The 27553-nt window shown below is 43.3% G+C and overlaps 1 protein-coding gene across 11 annotated transcripts in view; it reads right to left on the bottom strand.

Annotated features, from left to right (window-relative positions):
• The window catches only part of UBR4 (ubiquitin protein ligase E3 component n-recognin 4), a 65798-nt gene that overhangs the window by 20987 nt on the left and 17258 nt on the right, over nt 1-27553 (bottom strand). For 2 of the 11 annotated variants that reach the window (XM_015882446.3, XM_015882447.3), the window contains exons 31-76: nt 27453-27553; nt 26764-26962; nt 26343-26531; nt 25945-26008; nt 25564-25755; nt 25329-25399; nt 25050-25197; nt 24522-24749; nt 24145-24315; nt 23862-24044; nt 23520-23678; nt 22778-22930; nt 22289-22516; nt 21261-21418; nt 20003-20174; nt 19642-19843; nt 19196-19359; nt 18888-19104; nt 18364-18580; nt 16998-17030; nt 15831-15894; nt 15259-15393; nt 14431-14605; nt 14062-14199; nt 13515-13636; nt 13041-13152; nt 12780-12910; nt 12465-12642; nt 12168-12272; nt 11553-11708; nt 10688-10856; nt 10438-10534; nt 9899-10006; nt 9333-9449; nt 7972-8181; nt 7450-7599; nt 6594-6821; nt 6403-6481; nt 5718-5960; nt 4623-4791; nt 3998-4142; nt 3344-3429; nt 2913-3000; nt 2593-2786; nt 1488-1727; nt 246-384 (exon numbers count right to left, since the gene is read on the bottom strand). In XM_015882446.3, coding sequence (XP_015737932.2) covers nt 246-384; nt 1488-1727; nt 2593-2786; nt 2913-3000; nt 3344-3429; nt 3998-4142; nt 4623-4791; nt 5718-5960; nt 6403-6481; nt 6594-6821; nt 7450-7599; nt 7972-8181; nt 9333-9449; nt 9899-10006; nt 10438-10534; nt 10688-10856; nt 11553-11708; nt 12168-12272; nt 12465-12642; nt 12780-12910; nt 13041-13152; nt 13515-13636; nt 14062-14199; nt 14431-14605; nt 15259-15393; nt 15831-15894; nt 16998-17030; nt 18364-18580; nt 18888-19104; nt 19196-19359; nt 19642-19843; nt 20003-20174; nt 21261-21418; nt 22289-22516; nt 22778-22930; nt 23520-23678; nt 23862-24044; nt 24145-24315; nt 24522-24749; nt 25050-25197; nt 25329-25399; nt 25564-25755; nt 25945-26008; nt 26343-26531; nt 26764-26962; nt 27453-27553 — 7027 coding nt within the window. The remainder of the gene's footprint in view (nt 1-245; nt 385-1487; nt 1728-2592; nt 2787-2912; nt 3001-3343; nt 3430-3997; nt 4143-4622; nt 4792-5717; nt 5961-6402; nt 6482-6593; nt 6822-7449; nt 7600-7971; nt 8182-9332; nt 9450-9898; nt 10007-10437; nt 10535-10687; nt 10857-11552; nt 11709-12167; nt 12273-12464; nt 12643-12779; nt 12911-13040; nt 13153-13514; nt 13637-14061; nt 14200-14430; nt 14606-15258; nt 15394-15830; nt 15895-16997; nt 17031-18363; nt 18581-18887; nt 19105-19195; nt 19360-19641; nt 19844-20002; nt 20175-21260; nt 21419-22288; nt 22517-22777; nt 22931-23519; nt 23679-23861; nt 24045-24144; nt 24316-24521; nt 24750-25049; nt 25198-25328; nt 25400-25563; nt 25756-25944; nt 26009-26342; nt 26532-26763; nt 26963-27452) is intronic. The other 9 variants (XM_015882448.3, XM_085508973.1, XM_015882450.3 and 6 more) reach the window with 5 other exon arrangements.

Here is a 27553-nt window from a genome sequence, read left to right as displayed (position 1 = left end):
GATCTACTTAGCGGATGAAGAGAGTAAATAAGGGATTGCATTCCATACTTCTCAAAATGCCAGACATGAGAATGAGGATTTTGAGAGATCACCAGAATCAAAGAAAATGCATTCGTCAGTAAAAAGCATAGAAGGAGCACTGCTTTTCATGTTACTCCCAAGACAGATGGGCCTCTTATGTCCCTACACTGTTTACTTAGCCAAGAGACACAGCATTTTGTTAATAATTCTGCTATTAGCCCAACCTTCTTTCGATCCTCCTCGTTCTCTATGGGATCCACTGCACAGCAAGGCTTGGCATACAACATGAAGTCAAAGCGCGCGTATTTACAGAACCCACAGGCATTGCAAAGGAAGGGATCCTTCTCATCGTAATTAATGGACCTGGAAGGCAAGCCAGAAAGGTCAAAGTATGCATCTGAGCTTATCAAGGTAACTGTGAGAATAAAGCAAGTAAGCTCTGAATGCATTCATTCATTAGGCAAAGGAGGATGGCCACCAAAACATCTAACCCACCTTAAGGAAGCTATTATGAGTAAAGCACATGTGGTATGTGACAATCAAAACCTAGGCACCAAAAAATCCACGTAGAAGTAGTACATTCTGAGCAGGAAGTAGAAACAGGCATGAGTTTGTGCCTAACAATCCTGCTTCAACAACAATTCCCAGCAGAATGTCAGATGAGGACACTGTGACCTTTATGAGGACACAGATTAAAAGAAACAGTTTTGTAAGGTCTGGGCTCTGAATAGCTTTCACTCTCCACACAGTTGCAGTGGGACTAACTGCAGCATACTTAATATCCTCTGTTGCAGACTAGAGTAGCATGATGTGAACTGGTATATAGCTCCCATATCTCAATACTGGACATGGAAACCTTTCAGCAGACCAACAATCAAATGATCTGTGCAAAGAATCTGCTGAACACCTCGAATCCCCCGCATACTTGAGAGCAACGTGGGACAACACGATGGGGGAAGAGACACCAAACGAGGCAACTAAACTCACAAAAGAGGAGGATTTGTGATACTGTAGTAAAAGCCTGAATAGCACACAGTAAATTACACCCTGAGCCCTGCTCTGAATGAGGAGAGCAAAACAAAAGCTCTGAACAGACAGCACAGTCCATCCTGCACACCATGATGGGGAATCCTGGGGGGAACCCCCCCAGAATTGAACTCCAGCTCCTTCTTTAACCAAGCAAACTGAAAATAAGCTCCTCCTGGGAATGTGCCATTTTAAACTTCTGAGGGCTTGCTTCAAAACTTCAGCATTCTCTCAGCATTGTTGTATCAGGTTTCCTTTGTTCGCCTGCATTAATGCTAAATCCCTCTGTAAGCCTGTTTTATACTTCCCGACTAATTTGATTGCTCGCTCCTATTAACCAGAATGGTGCATTTCAATAGCGGGGTATTCTGCTGAACATCCAACGTGAGCAGCAGCACGAGGGTTTGAGGGCTCCATAGAGAGGAACTGGGACGACCTACCTGCACTTGTGGCACTGATACACGTTCTCACCACAGTTCCCACACACCCCCGGGTTGGCAGGGACGGATGCGCTGCATCGAGGGCACTGCAGGGTCTCTGTGGAAGCCTGATAGTTCTCATAGAAATCTGCGAATTCAATCATCAGGTTGGAAGCCACGATGGGTAAAGGGAGGTCAATCTTCACCTCTGTCTGGCCTGGGGTCAGCTGGACCTTTTTAGCTTTGTGCCATCGAGCTGGCCTGGGAAAGAAAAGAGAAGCGCATAGCTTTTCAATGGGGAAGTACCCTCCTGCCCACGCACAAAGAGGAGCTGAGCACAACTGCCTCAGCTCCAAATCTACTTTATATGGGATGAATGGAGAGCAGTTCTAGGATTCGCTTCCTTAGCTTCTGTACTGACATGATATGTAGCCAGAAATACATTTTAAGCCTTTATCCTTTTCATAGAGAAAGACTGTTTAGGATTAGAGAGCTGTTGATGCCTCATGGAAGAACTTTAATTCTACAGACATTTTCTAGGGATTTTCACCTCCTTTTTTTAAAAATTTTTTTTAATTTTTATTAGTAAAGACATTTGCATGAAAACAGGATATTTATTTCTAAAGATCTCATCTACTCCCACTGCTTATTTTCAACCTGAAGTCAGAATCCTCTCTTTGTGACATCATAATCCCCTCCACAGCAGCCACTCGTGATGTCACAGAAGATTAAGACTTCAAATAAGCAATAAGCAGCAGGCACAGATTAATCCTTAAGCCAAAGAGATCTGATTCTGGTGAGAAGATCTCAAGAAGTGAGAAGGGAAAGCATATAAGCAGAACTGGCTCCAGACTGAGCAATGTACTGAAAAAAGAGAGGTTTTTCCCGAGTACAGCAGCACTTGTGAGCTAGGCCATCCAACTTCTACTTTTAGTTCTACTATACAGCTTCACACAAGTAATGTTAACACTTCCAGCATTCCTGGATGCACTGCAAAGCCCAAATTCAAAGTCAAAATCCCCAGGATGCTCTTGGCACTGTTTTCTAAACACAACACAGATTCAAACCCATCCACCTCACCAGAAATCCCAATGTCAAACTCAATGACACACGTGGATGAACGTACTTGTTTTTCAGCTCCACTATGGCTTGCACTGTCCTGTTGTTGTAATAGAGGTTGATGGTTCGGACCATTTTGGTGCGTTTCAGGTCTCCTATCTTCACTGTCACTTTGCTGATGGTGTGGCTGCCAATCAGCTTCACCACTTGCTGGGTGGTTGTATATCGGGTGTCCACTTTAATGGAGGAAAGCTTAATATACTGAGAAGAGAAAAATAGGGACGCATTGCCAATATGATCACATTCCCCCGAAATACAGAAACAGCTGCTGTAAATGCTGGGAACCCTGTAACTAATTGGAAAGGGTTTAAGAACGGCAATACTTACACAGAAGGGCACCTCTGGATTGTTGCAGACAAGGCAAGGATCACTCTCTAGGTAATAGCCATCAAATTCCACCAGCCCAGACAGTGTGCTGGAACGAAGAGAAAGCAAATAAAACAATCAACCACCAAGGTATGACTAAGAACACAATTAACAACTCTGCACATCTATACTCTCCAATCATTCCTACTATTTTCTAACAAAAAGGAAAGCAAAAAAGCCAAAGCCAAACTACTGCCAATAGCGCATATATTCATTTCTTTTCACATGGCAGAAAGGAGTTTGCTATTCTCACAAGACCAGCTGCAGCAAGCATGTAATCTCGGTGGGGGTCCTTCCTCCATCCCAGTTTCATTACAAGAACTGGGTATTGCTCTGTGGATTGCAGTTCATCTGCTAAAAAGCAGAATGGATCAAAGGCAAAAGTTACTCACTTGTAAATGTTGGAGTTAGGGTGGTTGGTAAGAATGTGGTTTTGAGTCCGGAGGATCTCCACAGCCTTCTGGGAGTATTCCTTCAGCTGAAATACAATTAAGGGAATATTGTCTGCTCAGCATTTTCTTTTAATGCTGCTAAGACATCACAAGGCATGCTCGGTCCCCCAGACGATATGTTTGCTGCACCCACAGGTATTTGTGTGGTTAAGTCATTACCCAAGAATGTAACAGATCCTAAAGTTAGACCTTTACCACAACAACAGCACTGTTTGTCACAGCCAATGACTGGAATGCTTGCCAAGATTCATAGGGCATTTCCAAGCTCTTTACAAACACACACGCAATTATCAGTGCATCTAAACTAGCTGTTCTCTGTTTGTGGCCCCTTAAGAAATTCCACCACTGTCTTTATTCAGAAGTCACAGTTAAGAGACGAAATATCATATCTGTAAATTGGAGCTAGCATTAGAGCTAGCAGTACTTTCCTCATAGACTTCCCAAGGAACAGTTTTGCAACCCACAACAGAACCACACAAGAAAAATCCCCACTCTCCATTTCAAGGAATCCAGCTGCACCATAAATGAACACTGAGAAAACTCTTGACAGCTGAACATGAGATGCTGTTCTGCCTTTTCTGAATGACACTGTACCTTCTTCTCAGTCTGCTGTGTTTTCAGAGAGAAGTATCCCAGGAGATCAACAAACTGGGCAGCCTTTCTCCCATAGGCTGGAAGTTCTGGCCAGATTGACCACATGAGATCCAACAGTAATTCTTGCTGAGACTTGTTAGAGTTCCTGTTGGACAGATTACAGATCAATTAGGCTTGTCAAGATAGCTATAATGACAAGATAGCTATACACAGAGGAAGGAAAATACATTTACAGTTCAAAAAGAGGTTGCAACTAATTCTTATCTTGCTATACATGAGAGCTCACAGAGTCAAATGTCAACTCTTCTCATCACCAATGGCGTTCCAGCACTCTTCGAAATGGAAGAGCTCTCTAGTAACAACAGACTCCTGAGGGAGTTCAGCACCCTGAAGCCTGCCTTGACACACACAATTGCCATCTTTTTATCTGCACCAGCTTGTGTTTGCCTTGGGAATTCATTCTCCCACAAACACCAGATTCTAAAGGCAGAAATCAGATGCTTCTTGCAGATGGTAACTCACGTTGATCAGCTTTTAGGGCAGAGACAGATCTATTTCATCTTTCCAGAACTGAGCTGGGACTGATTCAAAGGAACCAGCTCAGAGAGGCTCCCTCCCAGCTCACCTGTAGATGTGGAGTGCGAGGCAGTGTGCCTGCCATCTGACAGAGGATGAGTTGGATTCCAGCAAGAAGCAACGCAGGAATTGAATGAGGGTTTCCTTATCAGCAAACTTGTTCAGCTGGTTCACCAGAGCTGTACACAGCTGGTCTTCCTGACTGCCTGAATTCTCACCTAGGGGACACCGGGTAGCACAAGAGAGAAAGAGTTAATAAAGCAGATGATTTGAGTACTTCACAGGCAGTCCAGCTTCCTATTTTATAGACCATACAGAAAGAACATGGGAATAAATGACAGCGGTTCAGGCAACACGTATAATATAATTCTCTTTTTCAATAAATATAATTTAACACTCCTGACTATTACAGGAGAAAACTCCTGCAACGCTTGCCAGTAAGGACATGAGAAATGTGCTACACATCCCGATAAAAAGAAAAGGAACAATAATAGGGCAGTGAATAGAGTCACAAAGAACCGTCTGTCAGAGAAAGCCAAAACAGCTCCCTGAAGAAAAGCCAAGAGAGAATTTATGCCCATGACTTTTATAGAAAAGCTTAATTACTTTCCCAAGACTTTGGACATCCATTAAGAAGCAGCCCTGGCTCCAACATAGTTTACAAGTCAGACAGAGGAAACAAGTCTGAACACAACCACTAAGGAGCAGAGCTAACTGGGTGTGCATCAACAGCATTTGTTTTAATTCCCATGAGGATTTTAGCCTCCTACATCTGAAGACAAGCAACTTAGGTAGAAGCTATTCAGTCACTGCTATAAGCAACTTCTTTTAGACAACTCAAAGCCCACTCAAATTAATAAATACTCACAATGGGTTTGGGATATGCCCAGTATCCAATTTCAGCCCCAACTCTTACAGCATATGTACTCCATCTTTGAACCTACTATTATATACAGTGAAACTGCTCTTCCCTCCTAGATGTTGCTACAGGTTTCAACCACCCACGCCAAGATTCATGCCCCCTTCACAACAGTGGTATTTAACACAATTAGAAGCAGTGCTCTCTAAAGAGAGGTACATAAAGCTGAGAGGAGCAGACTTCATCCGTAAAAGAACCACAGAAGAGGGCACAGCTGCAGCTCACCCTCTCGCTCCTTTTCCTTTTCTTCCTTCTTGCTCTTTTTGGTGGATGATTTGCTCTGTGTGGCTGGCTGCCCAGAGCCTGATGCTGCAGGAGCAGAGGTGGAAGAAGCGCTTGATGATCCAGAGGATGAAGCCACAGACAGCACTTTGCTGCCACACAGAGCACAAGAGAGCAGCTGCAGGAGAACTGGTGACACTCCTTCATCTACCAAGAAGCTGACTTGAAGGAGGAAATAGAGAACCGCTGCAGAGAAAGGAAGACAATTTTGATTGCCTGAATTCAAACTAAATGCACCCACACCAAACCCAACAAAAACTACCTCCCAACACAATAAGGAGCACCCCGCATGCTGGCAGAACCCTACGCTATGGAAGTAAAACATTTGGGTACACTAAGGTTAAGTATCACGTTTTAATTTACAAACAGCAGTGCAAACAATGCAGATTTCCTAATTCATGTTCTACTAAGTTATCCATTACAGCATACTGTGTTCTTCAGCTAGGGAACAGCTGCAATTAGAGCACTGTGATAATCAGTATTGGAAACAGTTCAGTCCGAATCAGACTCTCAGCTCTGTTCCCCCTTTATATCTGCTGAGCTTCTCCATCTGAGAAGCCTTCATTTGAAACAAGACATGCAATGCAAACCCTCTGCTCTCCTGAACACCCTCAGAGAAAGAACTCACAGTCATCTTTAATGCAGAATTTCTGCCAGTTCACTGTTCGCTGCGTCGCAATCTCTGCGCAAGCCTTTAAGTGTTCCATCTGAAAGGCACAATGGGACAGGATTAAACACCATGTCACTATATCTAGGACTGACATCTTACAGAAGTGCAGCATAGGCTTTCTCCAAGTACACGTGCACACTTTTCCTTACCAAGCTGATCAATGTATCATACTGCAGAGCAGAGCCTGAACTTGCTGTGACCACACTGGCACGAAGGAAAATGCCTTGCTCTTCCAGGAGCTTTTTGATTCCACGAACATGGGAGTCTAAAGTGTGGAGGTCTCGGAGCTGACGGTATTTATCCTTGGATCCACAGATAAAGAGCAAAAGCTTGCGGACTTGGCGGCGCACAAACGGAGTCTGCTGGATCATCAGGTACTAAACAAAGAAAAGCCCATAGCATCAGCACTGTGAACTAACCAGTAGGCAACTTGCGACAACAGAAATAAGGCTTTTGTACAAAAAGGACAAGATAGTGGAGATGAATTAACAGGGAGTCACCCATAAAAGCAAGTAAAAGGCAGAAGACACTGCATGGCAATACTGCAGCATCCTGAGCTGAGTGATTGGGAGTTTGCTTCTGAAAACCATTCTGTAACCTCAGATAAAAAGCTGGTCAGGCTTCATTAAGAAATCCTTTCCGCAAACTTGTGTAAGATAACTTGTTATGTAGGGAGCTATTCAACCAGAGGAAGGAACTGAAAATAAATACTTCAAAAATCCTACTGTTTTAAGGACTAAGTGAAGTTCAAACAGCAAAGCATGAAGTTACATTGCACCATCAGTGAGGTTTTAGGTTAAAGCTTTCTGCAGGTAAATACTGAGTTATACAGACTGAAAGACACCTCATTTTTCACATATGCTTTCTTATAGTTATTCAACAAGAATAACGCAAAGCCAATCAGACATGGATCAGATTGGCCCTACAGAAGTCTTCATCTCTCCCAAGTAAGGTAACATCAGTGGGATTTTCTGGTTGAAACCTGTGGGTGTATTACGTTCTCACCTCAGACAAAAAGTAGAACCAGGAATGATCAAAGACAGGAGGTGGGATACGGGAGTTTGTGTCTGCAATCTTCTTGATCTGGTAGGGCAGCCGCAGCACCATCTCTGTCAGAAGCTGAGTGTAGGCCTCAAACACATCTGCGGCGTGACCCTGGGAGTGAGAGACATCAGCTGGGACCAGTGTGTTGTTCTGACACACTACCCAGTGTGTTTGTTTAAAAACATAGTTCTTCTGCACCTTAGAAACCTGAAGAAACATTTCAAACTGATAAACAAACACAAGCTGACAAACCTGCACAAGGAGCTAATAGGCAACACGGAGGATGCATTAAGCTACTCTGTAGCCCAAAGGCATTTTAATATACAAGCTTTCAACTTAGGACACGTGCTTCTATACAACTAGCCCTTTTTTCACTGCACCTGTACATATATAAAAGGTCTCTACTGGAATAAAGGTGACTGAACAAGTCTGGGATTTAGTGTGAAAATCCCCACCAACTGCTAGGTGTAGGGCAGGACTCACCTTCACATACTGGCGGAGGAAGAAAGGGCTCATGTCAGGTGGAGAAGAAGTAGTGTGAGGTTTCAGGAGCTGGCTGGTGGCAACAGGCTCCTCATCATTCTGCTGACTTTTCCAGTACTCCAGTAAAGACTTCAGCACATGCAGACAGTAGTCAACAGCACCAGAGCTCAACAGTGCAGCAGCAGTGGCACTGGAGATAAGCGAGGAAGACTGAAAGGAAGAGGGGAAGGATTAACAGAGCACCTGAGAACCACCATGTCAGGAGAGCAGGGACAATCAGACAGCTGACACTATGGGTAATTGAGGAGGGTTGTGGTGTTGTCTTTTAAGAAACTTTACAGGCAGCTTTTAAGTTTGAGGTTTGTTTGAGGTTGGGTTTGGGTTTGTTTGGGGTTTTTGTTGTTATTTTGTTTATGAAAAAGCAACTTAAATATTTACAGAGACTCTTTTGAACAAGCGCTTAGTAAAGGAAAACAAATAAAATCTCTTCTTAAGTCTAATCTCCCCTCGACACATGTGCCAGAGGCCACTGTGCTATGGATTAGACGACTAGGGCTTTTTTTTTCCCCCTCTCTCTTCTTCATTTTCTTCTTTAAGTTGGGATTTCTATTTGTTTATCTGGGATTTGGCCAGCTGGGGGTGAATCCTGGTAGAGAAAGAGTCCCTGTTGTAGATGCTGCTCAGAGGCTCTGCTCCACCCAGGTATTGCTCCACCTGCATTCTGCAAGACGATGAGCTTTGATTTCTGTGGGAAGCTCAAGTGAATAACAAAGGCTGGAGAAAAAGCTACTGTAAATAAAACTATTAAAGCAGCCCTGTAAATCCAAACAAACCCCACAGCTCATAAGCTCATTAAAATTTGATGCAGTTCAGACTAAATTTTTTAACCTCTATGCTTTTTTATTAATCTCCTTCCCACCACACATACTGCTTTTTATGCCTTATTACTGTACCTTTTAGCAACAAATATCTAAGGAATCCTCTTAGCGACTTTTACGTTGACACAGCAGCATATTGCTTTCCAATAATCACATTACAAATCCTTTTTAACCCGTTCAGTGCTGGTGAGATGCAATGACAAATCTGCTAGAGCATTTTAAATAACCTTTATAATCTTCTGCCCTCAGCTCAGCCAGAGACCACGCACAAAACAAATTCTAGCCATCTTCTCATGCTGTTTTCCTGTGTTCCGAGTTTCAGCAAGCATCCTTTATGGCACGAGTCAAGTAACACTGTTTTTGCAAAGTATTTTAAACTGTCCTTTAGTTTTACACCATCTATGTGCACCTTTTATACCATCTCTGATGAAGAAAAGCTCCCTAACCACATCCTACCCCTAAAAAGCACCCTGAAGAACATACCTCACAAATGGAAGACTTTGATCCTGACTTTGTTCTGGACATGAACACACTAAGCAGCCTCATTACCACCAGGTGGACTTCATTCACAGGAGAGCGTTCGTTTTTCTTAGACACATCCTGCAAAGATAGAGCTGTCTTACTTACAGAGCTGAGCATAACATCCTCACACCAACGTGTCAGTGCTCTGACCCTCACAAGGTGCTTCTAATTTAAGCTCAAGCAATAACACCAAGAAAAAAGCAGTCTGAATTCCACAGTATAAGAGCAGATGGTAGCCTGGGTGTCAGAGAACAGTTAGACAGATAGACATGCATGTATGTCAATACATCACTGATCGGTCATCCCTGTTTGAATTGTTGAACTCAAGTCATACAAGTTATCATGCTCACTTGCTGATGTTGGAACTAGGTAACAGTGAGTTATTTCATACATTATGTGAGATTAGCTGTCTGAACATATCCATACAGCAATTTGTTGCTATGATTCCCATGCACCCAACCCCTCCATGGGAAGAAAACCTGTCTAGAAGGAGCAAATCAAGACTGTGTGCTTATATTACAGCTTGCCTTTTTCTCCATGCACAGTTCTGCAATCAGCTGGGACAGAAGGTTATCTAAAGCTCCCTTGTCCTTCTCGTCATCTCCATCCAGGTCTGTTGTGAGCATGAGAATAACCTGGAAATAAAAGTCAGACAATGAACAGAAGACAGATGTTGTGTTTTCAAAACAGATAGAATCTTTCACAAAACTTCTGTAATTTACATATTGATTAATTTTTGCTTTTCCCCAAATTCTCCCTGTACAATGACACCTTTATAGGAATACTTGGTATAAATGTGAAGGACCATCCCACATACATAAAGGTTCAAGGACTTTAGCCTTTAGGGTCACCATTAAACAGCCATGCAACACTAAGAAAGTGCAGATGTCTAAATCTTTGGGTAAGGAATACAGTGCAACAGATTGAACACTTCAGAGAGGGACTCCTACACTGTGACTAGGCAAGAAAGAGAAAAGGTTAAAAGTGAGCGCTAACAAAAGCCTGTCATCAGTGGCAGCAATAAACTTTTTGACTAAGGCTTAAAACCTGAGCCCTCCTCAGTTACCTGCATGTAAGGGATGGCCCGGACTCCCCCAACGTTCCTCAGCTGCGGTAAGTTCTGCAGCAGCCTCTCCAACAACATCAGTCGGACCATGTGCAGCCTGAGAAGTTAGAAAGCAGCAAGCAAATGTAAAGCATTTTCAGACATGCTGAAAGAAATACTAGACCAACAAGATTACCAGCTTGTAACTCTGCTACAAACAACACTGCAGAGCAGAAGCATGACTTTTGAAAAGGAAAACAAAGCCCCTTACCTGTTGCTGGTGTGGACATCTCCCTCTGCCTCCCCCTCTCCTTCTGAGCCATCTCCTTCTTGCTGGCCTGTGGTAGTGCTGATTGCACCCGTGCTGGAGCTGACACTGCCTGGTCCAGCAGGATGGCCCTCAGCTGTCGTGTCCCCATAGGCACTGCTACGGCCAGACACTGAAAAACAATGAAAGAAAAAGAAAGGGGCAGAGCGGGGAGGGAAGAATATCAGCACAACTGAACAGCCCCTTCATACCAACCATAGCACTACCCTGTGGAATTATGGTTCTAAGCAGACAGTGTCCGTGGTTACTTTCAGAAAGTTAAAAGAGCAGCACTTGCACAGATACAACACAACACCCTCAGCAGTGCTTTGTTCACCAGCCTCGTCTTGGTGGCACAAACTGAACTGGTTCCACAGCAGTAAGTTGAAGGTGGGTTAAAAGAAGGGTGTACAGCATGGGCAGCATGAACACAATTGTTCATAGAAGCCTGTTTGCAGCCTTTAAATAAATCATTAATTTATTTTTCCAATCAGTTTTCTTTGTTTCCTCAAACAAAGGGGAGGAAACTACATTAATTCCATTTAAACTTATCCTGTATTTTAAGGATTTCTTTTATTCTTACCCTAGGTTGCTGCACTGTGTAATTGATCAGCAAAAACTGCTATTCCACATCTCTAGAGAACTATAAGAGGAAATATTCATACTCTGTAGGGCACTTTGATAGTAACCACAAAAATGACGCATGGCATCACCTATCCAGAACAGATTTCTTCTCTTCCAGGGACTTCCCATCCCTTACTCACTCCTGGTAAGTCTTCATACTGTAGAAATCAGATGTACAAACACCGTTCCAGCAACAGATACTCACCACTGTGCTCACCAGCCACTGAGTCCACAGCACTGCCACCACTCTCCGAGCCCACACTTCCACCATGGTCAGCAGGTGAAGTCCGAAGAGTTGAGCCATCTGTTGCAGCTGTGCTGCCTTCATCATCAGACGCTGGAGCTAAAAGAATAAAGAGAGCTGTTACAAGTAAAAACACTGTCTTAATAGAACTGCAAAAGTAGTATATAGTACAAAAGAAAAGCCACAAAGATCTGTCTTTTAATTTTCAACTACAAATCCAAAAGGAATTCGGACTGTTCAATCAGTGCACTTAAGCCTGATAAAAGAAGTGCAAGGGAGATACCCTGAGAATGAAACCATATTAGTAACCTGGAGGGCAACATCTGTCCACTTTACATGCAAAGAAAATACTGCATATGATTTACTTTATTTTAAGAAGAGGAAATCAGTTCCTCAAAGAAGCACACAAGGAAGGTCCTCCAAAGCAAGCAAAGATCCTGTATAAACCATTAAAGATACATGAAGCCAATAATAAGGACTGATTCTTCAAAACGTCATTTGCAAACGATTTAAAAATCATTATTTAACTTAAGACTAAAATAAAACACAACTTGATTCCTTGCAGTGAACAGTTACCTGATGCTGTTGTATCTGAGAGTGTTCCAGCATCGAGAGAAGAAGAGCTGGGTGCTTGGCCAGACAGTCCTAAGCTCTGCAGTCCAAGCGCACTGCTGCTGCTACCTGCAAGAAGAAAATAAATGTTGAATACCCTTCTCCATATAAACTATGTTAATTCCGGTCTACTATGTGCATTTCATTATTCTGTTATCTTTGTTTCGATGGTGGTCACATCAACAGCTTCTGCTCTGCTTTTTTCTCAGTTTTCTCATATTCTGTTTCCCTTTTTGAGTCACAGCAATGTTGTCATCTTACCTTGCTGATCCTGTTGCAGGCTCAGGGCAATAGCCAGTTCCACCATGGTTTCATCATCTGCATCTGGAGGGATATCCAGCATTGGAGGGAATCCCTCTGCTCCAGCCAGAAGAGCCTCCAGAGGAGAAGGGTTCCCATTGTTCACGTTTTCAGAAGTCTCCAGAACCATTGATTCAGACTGTGGAAAAAGAACACAGTGAGAGAGATTTTGCCAAACCACCGTCAGCTAATGGAACAGTAAGTATCAATTCATCATACTCTATAAACAAACCCCAAGCACTGACCAGATTCCAAAGAGAAGCACTCTGGACTTACCACCATCTCAAAGTCACCATGATCAACTTCACTCTGCTCCTGGCTTTCTTGGCGGATATGTTCACCATTTGCTATCCCAGAGCTCTGCAGCTTGTCTTCTGCATCATCGTCATCATCATCATCTTTATCTCCTGTGTTACAAAAGATCAATTCACAAATTAATTCCCAAAGGCTTTTAGGTTTTTTTTTTGTGTGTGTCTTTTCTGACAAATCAAGTAGGTCGTGCTCATTTAAAGGCAAAGATGAATGGATTTGGCATACCCATAGGAGTATTGCTGCGAGGGGAGGACGGCAAGGTCACATGTCTCCTCTTGTTCCTTGGTCTCAGCACTCTGATCAAGGCTTGTTTGCAAGAAAAGCTCACTGCAGGATCCTAAAGGGTTAATAGTTAACCATTAAACTTAAGCTTCATGTGCTTACACAATGTGGAAGGATGGGAAATAATGCTTATGACTCTGCTGGTCATGATTCACATAATGCTTACATCACTGCCTAACTTCTAAACTCCCTGTCTTCCCCAGCAGCCATAAAGCAATACTTATCATTACACAAGCAGTACATGACATACATTATTAAAACACAATGAGAGACATTTCTCCTTCATTCACTTCTGGCTCTATGTTTTTGGCTGCATGTCTCTACTTCGTAAAGCCTCGTCTTACCATTGTACCTTTACTTAACTCTCTTTGTGTCACTTGCATTATAGGCTGATAGAGAGCAGAACAGATTACATACTGGGCAAAGTAACATCTGCATGTAGATCTTGGATGCCGTATGGATACAATCTAGTTCACACGTGCAGTATCCATGGATAATATCCACCAAAGCATTGACTGTGGCCTCGACGTGAGTCAGACCTAAGGAGAAATAAAAGCAGGCCTGGAATCAATTCCCTCTACACTTCAGCACAGAACACAACACTGCAGGATGCATCTATTATTTGAAGACTTTAAGGCACAAAAAATTCTAAAGCTCCAATCCAAAATGAGCTTACACACCAGCCCTGTATGATATATGGAGTACTGCACATGCCACACACCACTGAATATCCTGATAGCAGCATAACCAACCATGAACAAACCAATCATCAGTCCCTTTTTATTAGGATATACATGTATTTTTAACAAAAATGTCAGTGTAGAATTTACAGACCTACCTCAGAAAGCATGTGGCATCATTAGCAGCTTAAGACTAGTTTGGAATAAATCATTTTCTCTGTTTACAAGCTTAAAATAGACCAAAACACACAAGCTTGTCAATAGTAAATGAAGAGTTAGCACACCTGGCAAGCAGGCAGGAGCAAGGAAGGCATTTTTGGGCTTTGATGCGTGTAGCTTCCAGAAGTGGTTTACCAGCTGGGTAATAAAGGTGCAGCCCTCCCCTTCAGTGTGTTTCTGAGCCTCCTGCCCTTCTTCACTCTCTGTGCAATTGGAAGAACAGTTGTCAGACTTGTGCAGGAAGAAGTACTAACAAACATGGAAACATCAAGTTTATTTGAAAAAGGCCTTTGTTAGAGTGTCTGATGTCCTCATTTCAAGGACCATCTCAGGCCTATTATAGTTCAAACACGGCCCCATCACACCGGACCACAGACCACAAAACATTCTGAGTTAACCTAAAAGAGAATTAGAGAAAATCCAGACTTCTCTACCTGTTTCCAACTGTGACAGCTTCGACTCCGTATAATGGACCAGATTGTTGGGTCTCATAATAGCAATGGATCGAGCAGTGATGACCAACCTCTGAAACACTTCAGGATCAAGGTCCTTTCCTTCTTTGGTTGAGGAACTCAAATACTGAATGGCTTTACTTAGCAATGCTTGATCCTGGAAAGCAAATGATAACATTGGCAAAGAGAACCAATGCGCAGCAGAAGAGCAGAACAGCTGAAATACAACTGTAGGATAGTTCATAGGGGAAATTTGCTTTAACTTTCTTGGCCAGTGTCATCTAGAAATGACAACTAGTATTATAAAACCACCCAATAACATTAACAACAACAAAAAAATCTGGCTGGAGAATCCAAATATTCTTTCCATCATGCTTAAATGTGGACAGGAAGACCATTGTAAAACCATAACCACTGAAGTGGTTAGCAAAGGCTATCTGCAGGCTTCTATGCATTTACTGCAATTATGTTAGCAAGTATCCTAACCACTACTTACTCTAATAACTTTCCTGTCACCCTAAGCCAGATGCATGGGGAAATGGAAATCTTGAGCTACACAGTTTACAAACCTGTGCTTCAAGATCCTGATTTCTGTTGATTAGCAGATATTATTCCACATAAAAGTTTTCAAAGAGCATTTTAGCTAGTGAAGCTCTGAGGAAACACTATCAGCACAGCAGACAGCAGGATCTAAAGGAAAATTAGTCCACAGCACTACACTGCAAAGAGAAGGTGCTTCTAGGGCTGGCTGCAGCTCTACCATAAGCTAGCAAGAGGGCAGAAGATGTTGAAATCTTTGAACCACGTTACCTTATGGTTATGGTATGCTGAGCGACTGGTGTGCAAGCTGGCTAAGAGGCTCTTGGTTTGCTGCTGGACACTGGAAGGAGCAGGCATGGACAGGAGCATGGTAGCCAGTTCCTGAGCAGTCGCCTTATTTTTCTCCTGTTTCCAAGAACAGACAAAAAAAGACCATTCTTCAGATCACAAACCATTAAGGTGATGCATGACTCCAATCTCACTGCAAGTTCCTACCTCCCTGCAACACAGTTTTGATATTCCCTCAATGTATTATTTGACATTTAAAGAACATTTCACATGCCTAAACAAGAAAAGTCCTTCTCAGATTTATGGGTTTCTACCCTGCTGTTTTTGCAAACGAGGTCACTCTACAGCACAAAAATCCCACCAGCAATAAATGCAAATGCCAATTGTCATTCTAAACTAGTTTCAAATGCTTTTCGCTAAGTCAACTTTCAGATCAGTGCTGTGAGCAAAACGGATGCGGCTCTCTCCTATCAGGCCCCCAGGGCTGCAGGAGGTGCTGCTGATCTCACCCCTCCTCCCCCATCTTAGAAGAATGTATTCAGAAAGTTACTTGCCTTCTCGTTGACTGGTCCTACAGCAAAGCAGCTTTCCAGCGCTTCTAAAGAACTCACTACTAGCCTGGAGGGAGAAAGGAAAGCAGGCTTGAGTACAGCAACCCTTCTCTCTCCTTAGCACTTTGCTTTATGCGGGCTACAGTCATGAGTAGCTCAGAGACAGCTAACGAATGCCAAGTACAAAATCAAAGCATGATAAAACCTGCCACAGGCACCATGCATATCATTTCATTGTGTTACAGACCAGAGTTAAACCTGGCTCACGCTCACAGACAAACTTAGGACTGCTTTAATAATCCACAGCTGAAAGACAGGGGCTTTTCTCTACCAAAGAGGATAAAACATTTCCTTACGCAGCCTGCAGCAGGGATAACTTGGATTGTCTTGACAGTACCAATTCACCATGGCCCACAGACGTACATATGACTGCAGATCAAGGCTTGGTATGACACATGGGAAAAAGCGTAACCGACTTTTCTAAGGGAGCAAGATTCTACTCGCTTGCTATTTTCACACAGGTTGCTCTTTCCAATTTGGAGTTTCAGCACAAAATACTCCGGAGGAAAATTAACTGGGTATGACCCGCCTGAGAGCTGCTGAAGTTCTGACAGTAATAAGGCAGGCTGGTAAAATACTTGCCCCAAGGAAAAAAACCTTATTTACACCTTTGCAACAAAGTGCTGACCCTCCCCTGCAGCACCCCTTCATGCCTTGAAGTAGAACTAGCTGAAGTGTCACCTGGCACACCAGGAGCAGAGCAAGAGTATAGGAAAAGGGAGGGATGAGACAGCGTTAAGGGGAGAAACAACAGCGTAGGATTGGATACAAGGTAGAAGGAACAACAATTCTGAGGTCTGGAGGTGGTAAATAACATTGATTTCCCGCACCCGCAGCCATAAAGCCAACAGGGGAAGAGAAGTGGGAGAAAAAAAGCATAAAGAGGGACAAAGCAGAAAGGAGTCTGTCCAACAAGCAACAGTCAAGCTGTATGCAGCAAAAATCCGCCTCATCTTTACATTTTGCTAAATCATCTGCCATGCAATGACCAGAATGTAAAGAAGCGAATGTCACTTGGAAAACAGAAAATCAACAGTCAACAAAAGCCACAGCATGTGTTCTATCTCTGACACACACTCATTCGTGCAGAGAAAAGGATGGCATACTAACCGGTCCAGGGTGGTTAGGGACTCAGTTTCAGAACTTTGGGGGAGCAAAGAAAAAGGAAAAAAAAAAAAATATAATAATAATAATAATGTGTAAAGCTCACAGAAAAAAACTCCCTACAACACATTCTAAGCAAAAGGCAAATTAAATGGGCAAATCAGGAAGCTGGGAGAGCGATATATACAGTCAATCTAAGCATGACTCTTTCTGTCTGGGCAGCAGACACTTTGCCTAATAGCACAATGGATAAAGGAGACCCAGGCCACCTAGCACAGAGAAGCCAAGCACAATGCTTAAAGCACAACTGGAGCTTCAAATCTGAAGTACAGGCACTGAAGTTCTGATAGAAAAGCTGCTTTAGCTGTTCCTGTCCAAGAGGCCCTTTGTAAGGTAACCGTGCTGTGTTCTGTATGTAAAAATAAAATGCATCATTTCTTTCAGCTCCAAGTTTTTAGGATCTAATCCCACTGCTTTGGGAAATCACAAGGCATGTCTGTGCAGAGAGAGACATCTGGTGGAGATGTCACAGCGGAGGGGGGGGGGCAAGAAAAGAGAAATTACACGCAGGACAAAATTAATGCCAAGATAAAACATTAAAGGACAGCAATCAGCGTCCAAACAGGTCGTTCAGGTGGATGCAACTGGTACTTCAAGTCCTGAATTTTCATGTGAGGATGTCAGTAAGACAATTAGCTATGACTTGCTCAAAGTCAAGCAGCATATAGCTTAGAACACCAAATTTTCAGCAGTATTATCTCTCCTCTGACCTGTTACCCTCTCATCCTTGCTAGCTTGCCAGACTGCATGGCACAGACTGAATAAGCTCAAAGCAAATGGGATGGACATCAAAAAAGTTCTATTTCTTCTGCCCAATATATCCCCAGATCACCCCTATGAGTCTCAATAGGGATACTGGAGGAGGAATCAACACCTTCTCCCCTGAAGTAGTTAGGCCTGCAACATACAGGTTATTAAGACAAGCTGTTGGGAAGCACTCTAAGCAAAGTCACACTCCAAACTCAACTTGAGAGAGGCCTAAACTTGGTGAGCTCCAGGGAATGGAAGAGGACTAACTTGAAATGAGAAAATGCACCAAAGAAAGCAGAAATCTACTTTAGCCCTTCAAGACTCCTACAGCAAATGGATTTAGCAACATGAAGCATGCACACAGAACTCTCCCTCTTTAACTCACCAGATAAATCAAGAGCACAACCATCAACTTTTCAGCTGTTATTTTGTATGGCAGTGAGAACCTTGCACTAATACCCTATGTTCTCCAAGTTACTGAAAGGCACACAAATATGACTAGGAGCCTTCTAGAGCTACTGTTCATTTACAAGGAGCAATACAAGAAAGACTGCAGAGATACCTCTCCAGGACAGTCCCACTTGTAGCAGCAGGAGTAGCTGACTCGGTGTCTCCAGTACCGTTCCCTTGATTCAGGTTTGGGGGACAAACGTTGCTCACGGAAGCAGATGGGAAATCCTCAGGGGGCTCGTCAGGCCATCCAAACTGCTCTTTGGTTTTGCCATAGATTTTTATGGAATCCAACATGGTGACTCCAGCAGGATCCACAGAAGCCCCAACTGTGGTGAGGAGAGAAATTTGTTCAATGACTAACAAAATAAGCTGCATGATTGTATGCCCATACTAACAGTTTAATCTCCTTTTCAAGGTTACTTCCCTTCTCTATTACCTCCACCTACTGTACATTCATCCATCAGGCCCTACAGAAACAGCTACTGTGTGTGCATGATCTGCCCCTCAAACTGTCTCTGTGGTCAGGTCAAAGCAACAGCTTGTGGGAACTCTCCTTACTATGAGCTGAAGTAGCTTCAGCACAGCCAAACAAAACCAACAGGCAGGCAAAGCAAACGATTAACTAAGACTTACTGAAGAAGGTTAGTTTTTTGTCTGCTTGCAAGGCTTCCTCACGAGTGAAAGGGAAGTCAAACCAACGAGCTCTGGTCAGATTCAGCTGCATAGTGCGGCCAAATATCTCCAGGTATGAGGGTGCTCTCTCTATTGCTTGTGTGCCTATCTGGATCCGCATGCCTGTCATCACCATCGTGCTGTTGTTGTTTGTAACCTCAATAGTGAAACCTCCAGGCTGCAGAAGATAAATCACAAAGGAATATCATCACTCTGGACAAGAACATCACCCTGAAGCCCAATGAAATGCCCAAAGTGCCCTCATTTACCTTTGTGTTGGCCACATACATGCCAGTTGAATTGAGCCGGTGCCTTATCTGCTGAGCATTGTAGACCTGCAGCAGATCATTGCCTCCAAACTCCACATCCGTGAGCTGCTGGTTGTGTTCAAAGAAGTCAATAGGAAAGTTCACTTGGCTGGATGTGCGAGTTGCTAGAAGAGATAAGATGGATGTTTCTGACATTAAATATTGTCAGGAGGCAAAGATACAGTAAAACAACCTGCAAGAAGAGCTCTCCTCCTTTGGAAACACCCATGCTAGCCAGATAGCTACATACTGTTACATAGATATATAGAAAGACTTCAGCCAAACCAGTACTTAGACCTGAGGTAATTGTCAAAAGGGAACGTCTTAATATCTACACGAAGTTGATCAATCTTCATGTTTCTATTTGCCACTGCTACTTTGCACGAGACATAAGAGAAGTCCCTTACCAATAGCAGCTGCCTTGCGCTTGCGGACAGGCTTCATGATGCTGATGACACTGCTAGGCTGCAGGGAGGGCTGGAGCCAGTAGGAGGTGTTCTCCACATTGGCCATGTAGATCCTCAGGCTGCCATCTTCACACAGCAGGATCATAGTAGTTCTCTGCTGCTCATTGCAGGCTGTGTGGCGGATGGCCACCATGTCCTGAATCTGTGAATGCAGACAGTGGAAGTCAAGGAAAGGACCTGGCAACTGCTACTTGAAGAAACAAACACTCTGGATTAAAAAGGCTGCCAAAACTAGAGATCTTGATATTGGAAACAAGGGATTACACCTGGAGAGCCAAAAATATAGAGAATCTCCACAGACCTTTGCTTTGGCTGGCAAGGTTTTAATCTCCTGGATAAGAAAGGTGTCTGGTTTCACCATCACCACCAGCGGGACACCTGTGGTTTGCTGAACACAGCACACCAAGCCAGGATGGTTCATGACCTCAGACCACTGACACAGTGCTGGTGAAGTCTTGCTCCCACCATTTGAACTGCAAGAAATGAAGGACAGAATGACATTAAGAAGCAACAAATGGAACCACATAAAAATTCATGAGCATTAGACCAGTTAACACTTCCTCCACTGCTGGAATTCGTATCACTGAACTGCCAGGGACATATGTACCCAGTTCATAGAGGAGAGACCTGAGATTAAAGTTCTGGATGTCTACCTGTGCAACCTACTTTAGCTTTAGCAGGGGGTTTGGACTCGATGATATCTTGAGATCCCTTCTAATCCCTGCAATTCTGTGATACTGCAACTTAAGCAAGCTGTTATCAGGCTACCATTACGGGTAGCAACAGACTGCTATGTTCGAGCACAGGAAGCTGGTACGTAGGTTTCATTCACATGGATACACAGTTCCATGTTTCAGCACACTCAGTAGCACTAACTAAGGGCCAGTGTAGGAGAATCTATGTGACTTTGTCCACTGGATGAAAATAGAAAGCTGAAGAACACTAAGCCAAACATAACTGAGGACAGAGAGCTCTTGGAACATGACCCATCCTCAGGGCCTACTCAAGATAGTGGCTTTGTGTCAAGCCAGCAATGAGCCTGTGGCTGAAATGCCCAGCTCCAGTTGTCAGAGCAGATGACAGGACAGATTTTTTTCTTGCCACATTCATAGCATAAGAGATTGGTTTCCCTCGAGGGAGCCTGAAAATAAGCCTTAATATGCACAATGCACAAGGTCCACTGCAGTACTGGTGCCGAAAGGAAACAAAGGCTTCCTGCTCTGCAGCCTCTGTGAGGGTGGGTAATCCCATCAGTTCCAGCTGCCGCACCAGAAGCAGCTCCACAAAGTGCAGTAAGGCTGCTCTGAAACCACCTTTCTGTTGTGGAATCCTAGTGGGAAGAGATGCATATGCATCCCAGTGCTGAAACACTCAGCTCTAGTTTCAATTCATCCTGATATTAGGCCAGAAATAACATTACAAGCAATGAAAAAACATCAGTCAAAGAGGGGGACTTCACTACAGGCTTTGGCTATTTAGAACTGGGTTGTTAATTAGTAATATTTATTACTAATAAATTGACAGAAAAACTTCAAAGGGGCTTTGCACCTGAGTCTCACCTCTTTATGTTAATCGGGAATAGCCGCTGCACTTCCAGACTGGCCCGGCTGATGGTGGCTGCAAAGGATTTGCCTTGACAGTAACTGAAGAACAACATCTGTAGGACATGGGAGTAATACACTGACACACCACCTCCTGCTACCTGGCCATTACTGTCCTGTAGGATGAGAGAGAAATAAGGATGTTCAGGATAGACATGCATCCTCTGAAACACTCTCAAGCATTCAGGCTTTTAAGTTTCCCAACTGATCAAATTACTCCAAAAGCCTTTCCATCACTCCCTCTCCACCTGTGAGAGAAAACAAGTCCAAAATGACATTTTCTAAGCTAAATTCCCTGATGAACTCATCCAGCAGATACTTCAAAGACTTCCAAACGAGATACTGAGATTGCATACTGCAGGTAGGGCCCACAGCTATTGCATCTGTGTGCTTGAATGCTGTATGGCAGCCTCACACGGAGCACTCCACATGTTCCCAGCTCACAAAGGAGCTGTTCTGCAGGCCCTTCCTCTCATCTATTTCCCTGATTCAAAAATGCAGGCTGAGGGAAAAGCACTGAGCAAAACGTGCATGGATTTTAAAGACACCTGCATGCATAGCACATCCCAAGAATACAGAGCTGCTATGAACGAGAAACAATGGCTCATTCCACCTAAGCAGCTCCAGCAGTGGTCAGTAACTTCATTTGTTCTTGCTGCCACACCTCTGGTGTGCCTCTCACTGAACAGCACAGCTCTCAAGACGTCTCCCTGCTGAGAAATCCTGCTGGGCATAACTTCAGAGGGAGCCATGGAAAAACATGCTACATTTTCTAGATGAAAGGATCAAGGGGTTTAATTTTTACCCCTACTCCCTTTCACTGCAAGGATATTTCTCTCCTCAGAGGAATGGCAAACTCACTGATCTAGATAAGCAAGCTTTAATAAAGGGAATAAAAGGAAAGGAAACTTTTGTCTTCGACTGTAAGACTAAAAAAAATGAGAAGTCACTGTGCCTATACTACAAGAAAGAGAAGTCATCAGTACCTTTAGGTCCTCATGATTGACTTCAAGCACATTGGTGACATAGAATGGACCATGCTGGGCACCGCTTGCCTCCTCCATGAGCTGTGTATAGATGTACCCGGCAGAAGACATGATCACTATTATGTTCTTTCCCTCCTCATTGAAGAGGAAAGTGACATCCCTGATTTTGGAACTTGGTAGAAGGAAATAGAACGTTGGGCTCAAGGCATCCACTGAGAGATCATAAATCTGTGGGAGGAATGAAGAAAAGAGTCAAACACTAAGAAACTAAACAGTCTTTTATTTTCCCACAGCATAATTGGACAAAAGCAGGGGATGCCTATTACGTGTTATAGTTCGATTTTCTGCTCTTTGAGTTTTGCCTTTTCTTGCAGTAGCACAAGCTTACATTTCCAATTTGTTTCTAAGTATGAATATAACTCCTCTTTTCAGACTTCAAGTCTGAAATAGACAATCACAAATCATCAGAAGCTTATGAGCAAAGCATACCTTCACAAAGTCTGCAGTCACGATAGCAAGCTCTGTTTGGGATCCTGGCAGCCACACAGCTTTAATGATGAAATTCCCAGTGGCCAATTGGGGATGAAGTACCAGATGGTCAGAAACTGATCCAGAGCTGCTGAATGTTAACACGTGGCAGTCCTGGAGTAATGAAAACAATTGCTCAAATATCAGAACAAAATACCTGTATATGTTTCAAGCCAAGAACAGAGTTAAAAGCTGGCATTCATTTCAACTTCAATAATGATTCATGCACTAAGAATCTAAAATTCCTGCTCTTAACGTGACATGAATGTCAGTTTAAAAATACATATATATATTCTGTTCCAGCTGTTTCTCAGCTAAATAACAGATTTGTGGCTTCTGCACTGTGAAAGCTGAATTCGAACCTGTGAGAATACCAAAAAGCGAGTCCTTGTTACAACACACCAGTTGTTAAAGAGCAGGTTTAACACACTTCAAGTTCCACATGGATAAACCTTGAATCCTGTCTTCAAACCTGGCCTAAATACAGTAAGAACTATTATTTTGAGGCATTGCCCCATGTATTATGTTACTCATATAGGTACTGCCTCTTTTACTTTATATATATAGTAAGAAAGTGACTCATAAGCTCGAGTTAGTGACAGACCTTTGGAGCTGGCTCTGAGCTAGTTCCTCAAAAGAAAACCACAGATGGCTTTGAGATGAGGCTTCCAGCTGTCTAAGGAAGAGTTAGTCAGGCACTTACTTTCAGTCCACACACAGCTAAGTAGTCCTCCTTGCAGGGATTCCCAGTGAGGCTCAGTACAGTAAAGGGAACAGGTGCAGATGCAAGACGTGTGAGGGTCAGTTTTCTTTTGCTGGAGTCTGCTTGTTTCAGCAATGCTGAGAGCTGAAGGACTGTAATCTGCAAAAAGAAATGAACTTACTTACCCAGATTTACAATTTCAGAGAGAAAGCCATCTCCATTGTAGCTCTATGGTGCCATCCCTGTGCTTTTCACCATTTCTGCTCTAAGAATTCTTTCCTCTGCAGTACGAATGGTTGTTCTAAGCCATGCAATCCTTGACAGAAGACCTTACTCACTCACCTTGCCCTTTTCATGACTCACAGCCAGGTGCTGCCGACGTCCATGTGGGGATGACAGCACACACATTGCCACCCGTCTCAGCACATGTGCACTGATCAGCTGCCGGATCGTCTGGCCCTGATCACCGCTGTAGTTCATGCGGACATTCTCAAACGCACCCTCTTGGGAGCCAAGAGTTGGGACCTGAGCCATTAGCAACGGACAAAGAATTTAAAAGTGCATCACTGAATGTTAAAAGCAACCCATAAGTTAATAACCCAGAATAAGCCCTTCAGTATCGTACCATCAACTGATCTGTCATTTCTACTGACTTGTCCAATGTATGCAGCTCATTGAGAGCCTGCTGTGCACGACTGCTGCTCCCCATGGCTGAAGCTTGCTGGAAGTTTATCTGAATTGCATCCATTAAGAAATTCAACATCTCCAGCACCAAAGGAGCAAAGGAGAAGTTGGCCTACAAGAAAGAGATATGGCAAGTGAGGATCAAGGTGCTCCTGCTGGGTATTCATACTTGTTTTTAAAACCAGAAGTCACTTCTGTGACCTCTGGCATCAAAAAGATGACCACAGAAACCAAGCAGCTTGGCTGACAACCAACACTGCTTGCTTAAGATCCTCTACACTGAACACCTTCCTTCTAACAGCCAGTTTAAAACTATACCTGGGACTGTAATTCCTCTCGACAGCCCTCAACGTTTCTACACAGGCTGCTCTTCTTGGGTTTTTCTTCATCAGGGCCCTTTCCCTCACTGATGGTGACCTTGGCCTTCTCTGCAGGAGAGGTGCTTGCATGTCGAATGACACTCTCGGGCACTCTGGGCTCACTCTGGAAGGCCGATTCCTTCATGGTAGAGCTCATACCACTGCTAGGAGTTCTCTTCACCAAAGCCTGGCGATGACAAAGGAATATTAAAAGCCTAAACTGCCTTGACATCACTGACAAAATGAATACAGATTGTAACAGCAAAAAGACAAAGGCAACTGCAAAGAAACAGAATGCAAAGCTCTTAAAAAGCAGAGATTTTCAAGAAAACAGTATCCTGCACACCACTCCCCATCCAAGTACCATAAAAATGTTCCTTTTTGATATAAAGCTACTCTGCTGCTACATGAAAAAAGATAGTACCAGCTGCACAGCTAAGGCTAACTTGTGCATGCTGTAATGGTAATTGGAATTAAGACACTTTACCAGGCAGCTGCCATCTTCCTTGGCTCCACAGTCACAGAAGAACGATCCGTATTTGGCATAAGAAATCTCATGATCCTTGTGACAAACTTTAGCACAAACGGTGCAAACACCAACCCCATCAACCATCTTGCAAGTGTGACAGTGATACCTGCATAAAATAAGCTGGTTATGTAACACAGTCCTTCCAGAAGGCTCCATAGACGGCATTTAGGTTTTTTTCCTTTAATGGCCTGAATTAGCAGGCTGAAATTCTGACCAAGAGTTTTGAGAGATTCTTACCAATGCTGATTCATGAATTCTTTCTGTGTAATGGTGAAGGTACAGAGTTTATTACAAAGAGAATCTTCATCCTATTAAGAAGAAAAGCATTCTGGTAAGGTATTATAACTGCACTTCTACATCTAAGGCATGTGGCACAGAATGCGTCTCCCATACATTTACATGAGTATTTTAACAGCAGTAAGTTTTAGAACCACCTGGCTCATTTACAGCATTAACTGTGTCTGTTGCCTACCGAATCTTCAGCTTGAGAGTCCTCCTCTTCCACTGCCAACTCTTCCACCCAATCTGAATCCACCTCAATTGCCCGTTCCTCGCCATCGACAGAAAGATGACTTGGTCCTTGTCCACTGGTCTGGCTCAGTGCATTAGTGACATCAGCCAGGTAAGAGACGATATGGCACGTACACTCCAGGATAGTAACATGCTATGAAGTCCAGATGAATGAAAATGAGAGGCAACACTTAAATCTCATAGCAGTTACTATAAAGCAGGAAAATACAACGCACACACCCCCAGTCAAATTGCTTTCAAATTCTCACTATGCAACAAGAGAGCTGATGCACCTCGGCCTGAGACTTATTTCTGCCAGTAAAACAACAGCCATGGGCCTTACCTTCCCCTGCATGACGTTAGCATTCATTTTTTCTACGACGTTCTTTTGAGACAGGTATTTCTTGCTGTAACACATAGAGAAGATCATTACAACCAGTTGCCTTTGGGAGGTATAAACTCAGTTCCCATGTTAGCTTCAAGCACTGAATTTGCTCTAGCTCAGCAACAGCAAGTGTAACAATGTAGTGATTAATTAAAACCATCAAGAGCAGAAAAGATGAAGAAACCACGTTTTTTTGTGGTGGGGGAACACAGCCTAGCTTGTCTCAGACACCCTATACTCCAAACAACAAAATAAGTGAGCATCAGTAAATATGTGCTTCTGTTCCTTTATTATCAGAAAAAAAGATAATTTAGTTGAAGCAAATGAACAAATAGCAGTATACAGTTTGCTCTTACCATTTGCCCAGCCAATCGACAGCAGCTCCGTGAAGCTGGAGGTGTCCTGCACCTTGTCCTGCACTAGCCAAAGTCGCCATCACAACCATCAGTTCAGGAAAGCCTGTGCCATCACCATTGGCCAACATTTCTGTTGCCATTGGTATCAGAGTACTCAGCAGAACAGTGCACACGCCTTCTCCAACTTGGCTAATAAAAAAGGAGAAGGTTTCAGACGCTGCACATCACCTACTGGAAGGGCAGCTAAGGCCCACATTGCAAGAACACTGACCCAGCAATGCCCTCATATGCAACAGCTATGCCCCAACCATTTCATTTGAAAGCTGACAAAAGGAAGCAATCAAGAACTCAATTAATTTATGTATCTAGAGACTGAAACAAACCCACAGTGCACAAAGTAATGACAAAAGCTGTACTTCACCTGTTTTCCCGAACAATGTAAGTTGTCAGGAGTTGTAACAGCTGCCTGTTCTCTTGAACAACATCCAGTTGGTCTGAATCTTTGGGTGGAGACATGGTCATCCTCGTTAACCAGGCTTGGAGACGTACGGGCTCCACACAAGCCAGCTGAGCCAAAGAGCCACAGAGTCGCAGCAGGCTGGGGTTGGGACTCTTCTCAGCTGATGGAGAAAACTACAGTGAGTGACAGATGCTACAGTGAATGTGTTTGAAGGTGGCTTTCCCTCTGTTAATGGTCCTACTCAGATAAAAACTTTACTTGCAATGGGAACCTGGTGCAAAACCCTTGCTCTCTCTCCTACTTAGGAAAAGCAATCAGCTATAACAAGCAAATGCAATTGTTTTCAGGATGCTTCATTTATTTCCTGACGTGAGCTCAGACCTAAATCATGTTCATCTTTCTCTAACACTAAAATTAGCTGTTATTTGGTATTAAAAGGAAAAAAAGCCAAACAAACTTGGGAAGCTTAAGAGAGGAAGTGAGAAAGGAATGAGCAACACACAGAGGTGACACAAAATCATTAAGAGTGAAGTCACACCAATTCCTTTTAGAGCTTTTCTTTCAAGCACCTTCCTATTGCAGTCTCTCCAATCCAACAGCAGCAGTAGGCAGACAAGGACATGACAAGGATATTCAACACAACCACTTACTTAACTGGAAGAGTTTGGTGAAGAATTTCAGCACCCTGTTGCAGAACTTTGCTGAGAGGTTTTCATTGGCTGTTGCCATCATGATCTGGACCAATTCTCCA

The sequence above is a fragment of the Coturnix japonica genome, chromosome 9 (genome assembly GCF_054131305.1).
Source record: "Coturnix japonica strain WE chromosome 9, WE-NBRP24, whole genome shotgun sequence".
NCBI lineage: Eukaryota > Metazoa > Chordata > Aves > Galliformes > Phasianidae > Coturnix > Coturnix japonica.
Note: the sequence above shows the minus strand (reverse complement) of the source record. Positions and strands in the feature narration are given on the sequence as shown.